Genomic DNA, 11392 nt, shown 5'->3' on the forward strand with positions numbered 1-11392 from the left:
TAGGTAAAGTAAATTTAAAAACTTCTGGAAAGGATTCACTAATCTATTTTTTTAAAGATTTATTTATTTGGTGGGGGAGAGAGAGCGCACACACATGAGTGGGGGGAGGGGCACAGAGAGAGGGAGAGAATCTCAAGCGGATTCCCAGCTGAGCACAGAGCCCAATGCAGGGCTGGATCCCAGGACCCCGGGATCATGACCTGAGCCGAAGGCAGACGTTTAACTGACTGAGCCACGCAGGTGCCCCGGGATTCACTATTCTAGATGCCATTAAGAACATTTGTGATTAACATTAATAGGAGTTTGGAGAAAGTTAAATCCAGCCCTCATGGATGACTTTGAGGGGTTTAAGACTTCAGTGGAGGGGCGCTCAGTCAGTTAAGCAGCTGCCTTCTGCTCAGGTCATGATCCCAGGGTCCTGGGATCGAGCCCCACATCGGGCTCCTTGCTCAGTGGAGAGCCTGCTTCTCTCTCTTCCTCTGCCTGCCTGCCACTCCCCCTGCTTGTGCTCTCTCTCTCACTCTCTTTCTCTGTGTCAAATAAATGAATAAAATCTTAAAAAAAAAAAAAAAAAAGACTTCAATGGAGGAAGTAGCTACAGATGTGGTGGAAACAGCAAGTTGAACTAGAATTAGAAGTGGAGCCTGAAGATGGGACTGAATTGCTTCAATCTCACAGTAAAACTTTAATGGGTGAGGAGCTGCTTCTGATGCATGAGCAAAGAAAGTGGTCTCTTGAGATGGAATCTACTCCCGGTGAAGATGCCGTGAAGATTGTTGAAATGACAACAGAGGACTTAGAATATTCCATAAACTGCATTGGTACAGCAGCAGCAGGGTTTGAGAGGATTGCTCTAGTTCTGAAAGAATTCCCATTGCAGGTAAAATGCTATCAAACAGTATCACGTGCTGCAAATTGTTCATGAAAGGAAGAGTCAACCAATGTGGCCAACTTCACTGTTGTCTTATATGAAGAAGTTTCCACAGCCACCCAGCCTTCAACAACCACCACCCTGCTCGGTCAGCAGCCATCAACATCCGGGCAAGACCCTCCACCAGCGAAAAGATTACAACTCCCTGAAAACTCAGGTGATGGTTAGCAATTTTCTAACGCTGAAGTATTCTTAAGTTAAGGTATACACATTGTCTTTTTAGACGTAATGGTATTGCACACTTAATAGACTACACTGTAGTGTAAACATAACTGTTATCGGCACCGTGAAACCAAGATTCATTTAACTTGCTTTACTGCAGTATTTGTTTTATTTCAGTGGTCTGGAACTGAACCTGCAATCTCTCTGAGGTATGCCTGCATAGAAAGAACTCTTACCACCCAATGGTTAAAAAAAAAAAAATCTAATTAAAAAATAGGTGAGGAATTTGAATAGGCATTTCTCCAAAGACACTTCTCCAATGAGTTACCACTTCATACACATTAGGATGGTTAGAAATCATAAAGAGACGTAACAAATGTTGGTGATGATATGGAGAAATTGGAGCCTTCATACCTTGCTGGTGGAATTGTAAAACGGTGCAGCCACTTTGCAAGAGTTTGGCAGTTTCTCAAAATGTTAGACGGAATTACCATATGACCTAGCATTTCTACTAAGTATATACCCAAAAGAATTGAAAACTTGTCCACACAAAAACCTGCACACAAAATTTCATAGCATTATTCATAATAGCCCCAAAGTGGGAAGAACTTTTCTTTTGAAAATTGCTATATCTCTAGTGAGTTACGGGATTATTAGTATGTCCTTCCCGACATTTTCCAAGTTAGCCTATAAATTCTAGAGAACAGAAAAATCAGGTGAGTATTGGAGAATATATTTTGGGAAAGGAGAGAAATTATAAAGGAAGTACTAGATTGTGAAGCTTTTATAAAAGTGTGTGCAGTGTGAGTTTTGCATACAGATAAGTCAAATGAATTACTTAGTTATCCTTGATAATGTGGGAAATTACTGATCTCTATTATTAGAACAGGTATGTTTATAAATTTGAAGAAGCAGTATATTTATTGGAAAGGATTGAAAAGGATTTTGGTGTATGGTTCAAGTAGTGGTGAGTTTTCAACTTTAAGCCTATACAAATTTGGGGCAATACTATGACTCTTGGACTTTTTCTACTGTGTTCACAGAGTATAAGTAACATTGAAAAGCATTTCAGTTATTTATAACATAAATGCAAGGCATTTTATGGAAGTGCTTTATATTGACCTACTTGTTATGTACTATTTTAATTTCATATCCTTTAGATATTTGGATTTGAACTGCATTTTGGAATTCATCGTTATGTACAATGTCACCATCAAATGAAGTTCCAGTTAGACCCACCCCCCCAGATGGCGGCTGGGGGTGGGCAGTGGTTGTTGGAGCTTTTATATCCATTGGCTTCTCTTGTGCGCTTGGCAAATCTATTTCTGTATTTTACAAAGAAATTGAAGAAATATTTAATGCCAGCACCAGCGAAGTGTCATGGATCTCTTCTATTATGTTTGCTGTCATGTATGGGGGAGGTAAGTACCCAGAAGGCCTACCCTTTTAATTTTCAATAGGCAGACAAAGGCTCCATTTTAAATAGTTTTTGTTCTTGATGCCTTTATGTGTAAGATATTTAAAATATTAGTTTTTGAAGCTAGGTGGTTGGAGTCATATTTTTCATTCCCTTTAACAATAAAGGCTACATACAACCATGTGCTGTTAGGTCAGTTATATTGCAAAACAAATATCATTATAAAGGATAACTTTCTTTAAAAATGGTTTTGTGTTGGTTGCTGGTGTATGGAAAGTCAATTGATGTTTGTGGGTTTTTTTTCTTTTTTTAAAAATATTTTCTTTATTTGACAGGCAGAGAGACAGCGAGAGAGGGAACACAAGCAGGGGGAGTGGGAGAGGGAGAAGCAGGCTTCCTGTGGAGTGGGGAGCCCAGTGCAGGGCTCGATCCCAGGACCCCGGGATCATGACCTGAGCCGAAGGCAGACGCTTAACGGCTGAGCCACCCAGGCGCCCCTGATGTTTGTGTTTTAATTATATATCCCTGCTAACCTCTATTACTTCCAATAGTTTATTGGTAGATTTTTTTTTCCAAAATTTTAAGATAGACAAACTTATCTTTTGCAAATACTGATAGTTTGGTTTCTTCCTTTCCTTACACCTTTCTTGCCCCCCTGTCTTACTGCACTGCCTCGGACCTCCTGTATAATGTTGAAGAAAAGTGGTGATGGTAGGCATTCTTGTTTTGTAGTTCTGTTTTGGTTTTGTCATTGTTTTCTATGAGAAACAAAGTACATTTCAGCTAATTTGAAAATATGCTCTAACGTCAGAAGTTTGATCAGACTTGCTCATACATTGCATCATGTTCATGTGCATTTGCTCCAGATGATCATCTAAAAAATTAAAAACAGAGCAAACTTGCTACATACATATTGATAATATCCTAGATACATAGGATACATCTACATGAAGAATCCTATAAACACTTACAATTAGGGTATTTGCAGCCTAATCTTCCTTGAAGGAGATAGGCTAAAGTCTTCCATACTTCAGTTAAAATCCATCCAGTATGTTCTAGGTATATAGAAGATGTACATGGTACATTATACAATCGATGCTATATTTTTCCCATTACACAAACCTGTGACTCTGAAATAAAATAGAAAGCAATATTTCTTACCACTGTCTTCTGATTTATCTGTTTATTTGTGGGGTGGAGTATTTATGTCTCGGCATCCTTTTGTGTCAGTAATGCTTTGTGCAGGTGTGGATGTGAGGGGTGGGCTTCTCTGCGTTACTAAATTTCTGGTTCTCTCCTAGGTCCTGTCAGCAGTATCCTGGTGAATAAATATGGCAGTCGTCCAATCATGATTGCTGGTGGCTGCTTGTCAGGCTGTGGCTTGATTGCGGCTTCTTTCTCCAACACTGTACAGGAACTTTACTTGTATATTGGATTCATTGGAGGTGAGTTGCTACTGATGTATTTTCAAGCATTAATTTTTATGTGGACTCTTTATAGCATTCATCTGCCAACTCTTTTGAAAAATGAAAATTCTTTGTTAGAAAAATTATTGGATCACCATTTTTAAGAGCTATACATATGTTAATTTCATAGTACCAGAGAAACATGTCTTTTTTTTTTTTTAAGATTTTATTTATTTATTTGAGAGAGAGAGAGAGCATGGGGGGGAGGGGGCAGAGGGAGAAGCCGACTCCCTGCTGAGCAGGGAGCCCTGACACAGGGCTCAATCCCAGGACCCCAGGATCATGACCTGAGCCAAAGGCAGACGCTTAGCCAACTGAGCCACCCAGGCACCTCCAGAGAAACATGTCTTTAAAGAAAGTTCTGGCACTTTGGGGTGGTTATTTTTTTATTGAAAGAGAGGGTTTTTTTCTTTCTTCTTTTTTTAAAAAAATTATTTTTTTGTCTTAAGAAACATAGTGGCCATAAGTAAAGAGTGTGTGGCAAGTTGTTGAAATGGTGGTCATCAGCTATTCCCACTCATTATCCTTCTACCCAAGAAGAAATTGTTTCAAATTAGAGTAAGAGAGAATGTCAGAAACAAAGCAAGAATTTTTTGGTAGAGAAGCCATATACATTTTCAAGGGATTAAGGACACACATGAGAAAACCTCTTCTCTCCCTTTCTAATAGCTAAATTTGGGAAATGAAACTGCCGAGGATAAAGAATATAGATCATCCATTGCCCTACAATTCAGAGGCAACCATTAATATTTTGATGCTCATACATTTTTTATGCATACACATATGCTTTTTTAGTATAATGTTTGTAACCAGTTTTTTTTTTTTTACTTACTAATACATTATGTATATAGTTCCCCATCTCAATAAACATACTGTAGCAGCTACTATTTTTCCATTGGATGGATGTGCCATAGTTTATTTCACCATTTTCTAATTCAAAGACCTTTAGGTTGTTTATATTTTTCACTATTAATAAACACTATTTGTATGATAGTGCTTCTCTGTATTTCTTTGTGAACATGATAATTTCCTTAGGACAAATTTTAGAAGTGGAATTACCGGGGGAAAAAGTTTTTGATATGATTGGCCAAATATCCTTTTAGAAAGGTTCTAATAGGGGGCACCTGGGTGGATCAGTTGGTTGAGCGACTGCCTTCGGCTCAGGTCATGATCCCGGAGTCCCTGGATCGAGTCCCGCATTGGGCTCCCTGCTCGGCAGGGAGTCTGCTTCTCCCTCTGACCCTCCCCCCTCTCATGTGCTCTCTCTCATTCTCTCTCTCTCAAATAAATAGAAAGGTTCTAATAATGTACAGTCCTACCTGCAGGATCTGAGATAATGCTAATAACAGGTATTTTCTTTTTGGATCTGTACTTTTACTACATTAATTAAAATTTTAAACATTTAAATATTGTAATTCATCTAGAGTATTTGAATAACAGGAAGGAACAGAACTTTATTTGTTCCCACTTAGTTATTCAGCCTGTTTGTTATTAACTCATTCAATAAATATTTGTCCCTACTGTATGTCAGGGACTGTTCCAAGCTCTGTGGGGATTGAGTCAACATGATAGATAAGATTCCTGCTCTGTAGTGGAGGGAAGCAGACAATAAACAGACCAACAAATAAATGAGTAAATAAGAAAAATATCAGCTTGTGGTAAGTGCTTTGCAAAAACTTGAAACAGAATTTTGATGGAGAAAGATTGAATAGTCCCTAAAGGGAAGTCCTCTCAGAGTTGGTGACCTTGAGTTGAGATCTGAATGATAAGTAGGAGCCAGGCTTGTGAAAATCTAGAGGAATAACTGTGCTGAGCACGTATGAGAATACGCTGAGATGCGGATAGGAAGGTAAGTAAGGGCCAAATCATGGTACTTCTTAACCCAGAGTGAAAAGCTGTGGATGGCAGTCATTAGAGAGATTGAATGGGTAGCATTCTAATCTGGTTTACCTACCAAGGGAGCAAGAATGGGAGACCATTTAGGAGGTTATTGGGATACTTGTTTCAGCTCCATCGACTGAAAAATCTACTCTTTCCCTATTAATATAAATGTATCTTTTGGTCCTATTTCTGGACTTTTCCCCAATTTTATTATCAGTTTTTCCATTTTTGACTAAGTGCACACTGTTCTCATTACTGTAGCTGTAGCTGTAGAAAATATTTCTATATCTGTTAGTGTTGGTCCCACCAATTATTTATACTTTTTGAATATTTCTAATGTATTTGTTCTCTGAGGGGTATTTTTTTTTTTTTTTAAGATTCATTTATTTATTTTAACAAGAGTGTGAGAGAGCGGGGGGAGGGGCAAAGGAAGAGGGAGAGAATCCCAAGCAGACTCCTGACTGAGTGCAGAGCTAGACATGGGGCTCAATCTAACGACCCTGAGATCATGACTTGAGCCAAAATCAAGAGTCGGATGCTTAACTGACTGAGCCACCCAGGCATCGCGTCTCTGGGTATATTTTACAGTCATTGTACTTCATCTGAAAAATTGAATGCATTGACATTTTCATTGAAATTACATTAAATTAATGGATTTACTAAGGTAATGTTAGCATCTTCACAATATTGTGTTTACCATCCTAAAATATTTTCTCTCTCCCCATCCCCTTTCTTCTTTTCCTGCCCGTCTGCCCCTCCTCTTCTGTCTTGCTCTCTGATTTTACAAGATTTATCCTCTCTCCTTTTTGTTTTCAATTCCCTATTCTTCAGGAAACCTAAAATTATGAAATTAAACAAAGGAGCCTACATTTATTATTCTTATTTTTGCTAAAGCAAAAAGAATTATTTTAATGTTATATTTTAAGTCTATTATTTGTTGCATAAAGAGACTTTATGTCTGTATTTGATAACAGCCCACTTAATGATCTACTAGTTATAATGATGATTTTGACCTCTTGCCATTCAGTTTGTCTAGCTGATTAATAACAAATATGTTTCTGACATTTATTACGGTATGTAATTCTTCCCCCCTCCTCCCCAGGTCTTGGGCTTGCCTTCAACTTGAATCCTGCTCTGACCATGATTGGCAAGTATTTCTACAAGAGGCGACCGTTGGCGAATGGACTGGCCATGGCAGGCAGCCCTGTGTTCCTCTCCACTCTGGCCCCCCTCAGTCAGGCTCTCTTTGGTATCTTTGGCTGGAGAGGGAGCTTCCTAATTCTTGGGGGCCTCCTACTAAACTGCTGTGTAGCTGGAGCCCTGATGCGACCAATAGGGCCCCCACCAACAAGTGCAGGGAAAGATAGGTCTAAAGAATCCCTTCAGGAAGCTGGAAAATCTAATGTAGAAAAGGAGGCAGGTGATGCAAATACAGACTTTAATGGTGGAAACGCCAAAGAAGAGAAACGATCAGTTTTTCAAACAATTAACACAGTTATGGATTTATCCCTGTTTACCCACAGAGGCTTTTTACTGTACCTCTCTGGGAATGTGATAATGGCTTTTGGGATGGCTACTCCTTTAGTCTTTCTTAATAGTTATGCCAAGTGTCAACATTACTCTAGTGAGAAGTCTGCCTTCCTTCTTTCCATTCTGGCTTTTGTTGACATGGTAGCCAGACCTTCTATGGGACTTGTAGCCAACACCAAGTGGATAAGACCTCGAATTCAGTATTTTTTTGCGGCTTCTATTGTTGCAAACGGAGTGTGTCATCTGCTAGCACCTTTATCCTCCAGCTACATTGGGTTCTGTGTCTATGTGGGCTTCCTTGGATTTGCATTTGGGTGGTTTAGCTCAGTGTTGTTTGAAACACTGATGGACCTCGTTGGACCCCAGAGGTTCTCCAGCGCCGTGGGATTGGTGACCATTGTGGAATGCTGTCCTGTCCTCCTGGGGCCACCACTTTTAGGTATAGTATGCCTTACTACCTCTTTGGTTCTGTTAACATGAAACAGGCATAGAAGACGGAAAAGGTGGTAGAAAGCCAAGATTAGTAAGCTGCTTGGTGGCAGAAAGTATTTCTCATTTCTGTAGCCTCAGTGTCGGCACAGTGCTGGGCACAGCATAATTGCTCAGATTCTTACAGAATTGAATTACATTCAAACATCAAGCTGAAAGGGGAGTCAAAAACAATTGCAAATTTAAATATTTGTTAAAATAACCTTTTCTGATCATAAAATTAACATGTTTATTATAGAAAAATATATAATATATACTCCACCTTTACAGTACTTTGGTAATTTCATTTTAATTGTGGAATTTATCTTAGTAGTAACATTTAAAATAATAACAATATTGACCAGGTGAGGGTTCACAGTGTACCAGGGACTGTCTTAATCATTTCATATACCCCATCCTATCTCTCAAGTCTATGAGGTAAGACTAATAATGTCCCTACTTTATCAGTGAAGAAACAGAGGCTTCTAAAAGTGAAATAACTTGCCCAAGATCACACAACTAGTAAATGACCATAAAACTTGATGGATGATTCTCTAAGAATACCAAATTGTTTACAATTTAAAATTATTATTAATGCAAAATGCAATAATCATTTAGACTTCCTCTGGATATGACTCATTCTTTTGAGACTATGCATTATAAATAAGGAAGGATTCATAAAAGAAGAGCCACTACTGACTTTTCTGAACTCCCCACCCTCATTCCTCCCTACATCCAATGAGAGTCCAAGTCCTATAAGTAAGCTCCTAAATCTCTTTCTAATGGGCCCACTTTTCCATCACACCACCACCCTGTCCACAGCTCCTGTCTCCCATCTGGGCTGCTCCATCCACGAGCCTCCTGGCGGGTCTACCCATATCCATTCTATCCGGCCTTCAATCTTTTCTACTCTGCAGGCAAAATTTATCTGTGCAAATGCAAACCTGATAGCCCAGCTGATTAGATCTTTCCAGTTGCTTCCCATTGTTCTCAGGGTGGAGATCAGATTCCCTAAAGTGGCCTTCGAGGCGCCCCCCAGCCTGGCCACCAGTGTCTCCAGCCTCATTTCCTGTCACTCACCTTTTGTTCTCTCTGCTCCAGCAGCCCCGCCCTTCCTCCTTCCCTCTCACACCCCGCTTCCTCCCACCTGCCTTTGCACTTGCTGTTCCCTGGCCACAGCCTTCTGCCGTCCCCTCCTCCTGGATAACTCCCATCCCCCTCTAGGTCTCTGCTTCATTTACACTTTGAGAGAAGCCTTCCTGACCCTGCTTGCTGCTGCCAACCCCCGATTTTCTGCTTGCAAACCCTCCTTGTCACGGTTTGTGTAATTATTTGATTAACATTTCTCTTGTCCACTGAACTGTGGAGGTTTTCTCCTCTGCTCTCCCTTATCCTCACGGCCAGCAGCCCAGTGCCTGGTGCATGCGTAGGCTCAGTAAGTTTGGCTGGATGGCCAGTGCCCTGAGTTAGAAAAGCACATGGAATCCTGTTTGAATTGGTTCTATTCAGTCCTTCTCTGAGGTATAGAGTAGGGTTTTCCAGAGTTTATTCCTTAACGTGCCAGTTTGTGAGATGCTAATAAATTCTACTGTCGTGAGGATTTCATGGCCAAAAACATTTGGGGAACACCAAGTGTGATAGATTGCTCTACTAGAGGACCTTGCAAAACCTTTAATATGCTAATGCGCGTGGTGACTCTTCACTGGCGGAGCCTAGGATGTGCCTTTTCTTAAGTCTGACTTTGTAGACAGTGAGCGTGATGACAGATGCTGCCTGTCATGAGGGCTAAGCACCTAGGATGGTGGAAAGGTGTTGCTGTTAGTTAATTCTGTAGCTTAGACAAGTGTCCCCAGGGCCGCTTTTTGGGAATGCTGATGTCAGCAAAAGAGCATTGGCCGGGGACTGCAATTAGCTCTGGGGCCTGGGGCAAGACTCCTACACCTCTTTTGAGCAACAGATTTTTCCATTGTGAAGGGAGAGACTTGATTCTAGGTGATCTCTGGGTCTTTCCCCATTCCAACTGGCCAAGATTTCATTACTTTCAAGGTGCAAAAGTAACGGGATATGCAAGGCCATCTAAAATCAAATGTGCCATCATAAAAGATGAGATCATTGTTAGCAGTTCCTTTTTAGATGAATCTGTCATTTGTGGGCTCTTTGAGGATTGGTTGACATCTTCTTTCTGAGTGGATCCTTCAGCTCTCTTTGGGGAAGGTATACTTGGTTACTTTTGTCCATATAACTTTGTTTTGGATATCTTTAGGTCGTCTGAATGACATCTATGGAGATTACAAATACACCTACTGGGTATGTGGTGTGATCCTCATTATATCAGGCATCTATCTCTTCATTGGCATGGGCATCAATTATCAACTTGTGGCAAAAGAGCAGAAAGCAGAGAAGCAGCAGAAAAAGGAAAGTAAAGAGGAGAAGCCAAAAGAAGTTATTAAAGCAGCAGAATCTACAGATCAGAGAGGCCCATGAGGCCCCAAAGAGGAGAAACTTCCCATCTGAATCATGAATAACCAGAGGAGCTTTGGACCAAAAATACCTGAAAAATTCTACTGAATCATGTTCTATTAGGGCTGCTCATCATGGTCATGGGACATTTGTGTGGAAGTCCTACGGATGAGGGAGCAGAAGGCTAGCTGAGGACAAAGCACAAGCTGACACCCTGCAACCGCCCCGCTCCCCACTCCTGAATGGAATACATGTGACGTTCCTCCAGGAAGCTCCCAACTGTCTCAATGTTAATGCCTGACTAGAGGGAGAAACAACCTTAACTATGGCAAGGCCTCCAGTATCTTGTAGGTCCTCTTTAGCATATGAAAGTTCTTTAGAAAACCTCTCTTTTCCTTACCTCCCCCAACCCCATAGTATATAATTAGCCACCCTCACAACCCCGGTGCAGCAGCTCTTTCTGTCCACGGGTCCTGTCCCCGGGCTTTAATAAAACCACCATTTTGCACCAAAGATGTCTCAAGAATTCTTTCTTGGTCATCGGCTCCGGACCTCATCCCACTAAACCCACCTGTATTCAAGAACTACATCAATACCAAGTGTCCATTGATGGGATTTTTATTTCATGCCTTTACAGCAGTCATAATGCATTTGTCACATCCTTTGGGGTCAGGGGATTTACAAAAGATAACAGATGGTAATTGCTTCTATTTGAAGCCATATTTATTAAGGTATACTTTACATACAGGATAAATCTCTTTTATAAGACTAAAGTTTGATGAATGGTATTTGTATAAATAACTCCCACCCCCATAGAGAACATTTCAAACAACCAAGATAATTCCCTCCAGCCTCTCGGCGGTCACTTCCTGTCTCTTACCTACAGCTCCTGGCGACCACTGATCTGATTTCTGTCCCCTATAGTTTTGCCTTTTCCAGAACAGAATAAATGAAATCACAAGGCATGTAGCTGGCATAATAAGAAATATGTATCTGGTCTTTGTCCCTAGTTCCTGGTACACTGTTCCTAAAACCCTTGGATTTCCGAAGTGATGAGCGTCTTCTGCATGCTAATTA

General features: G+C 40.5%; 1 protein-coding gene across 1 annotated transcript; it reads left to right on the forward strand.

Moving 5' to 3' along the window:
- Nucleotides 1-3079: 3079 nt before the first annotated feature.
- On the forward strand, nt 3080-10820 carry LOC118554559 (monocarboxylate transporter 1-like). The gene is made up of 4 exons (XM_036122243.2): nt 3080-3221; nt 3812-3955; nt 6960-7826; nt 10119-10820. The coding sequence occupies exons 1-4, from the start codon at nt 3200-3202 to the stop codon at nt 10337-10339; spliced, it is 1254 nt and encodes a 417-aa protein (XP_035978136.2). The 5' UTR covers nt 3080-3199; the 3' UTR covers nt 10340-10820.
- The last annotated feature ends 572 nt before the right edge of the window (nt 10821-11392 follow it).

This window comes from Halichoerus grypus, chromosome 5, assembly GCF_964656455.1.
Source record: "Halichoerus grypus chromosome 5, mHalGry1.hap1.1, whole genome shotgun sequence".
NCBI lineage: Eukaryota > Metazoa > Chordata > Mammalia > Carnivora > Phocidae > Halichoerus > Halichoerus grypus.

Bases quoted from the DNA above. Each gene is read 5' to 3' on its own strand.
- LOC118554559 (XM_036122243.2), top strand. From the start codon at position 3,200: ATGTTGAAGAAAAGTGGTGATG. The intron at 3,222-3,811 runs GTAGGCATTCTT...GTTCTCTCCTAG, and splicing joins GTTGAAGAAAAGTGGTGATG to GTCCTGTCAGCAGTATCCTG. The intron at 7,827-10,118 runs GTATAGTATGCC...GGATATCTTTAG, and splicing joins CCTGGGGCCACCACTTTTAG to GTCGTCTGAATGACATCTAT.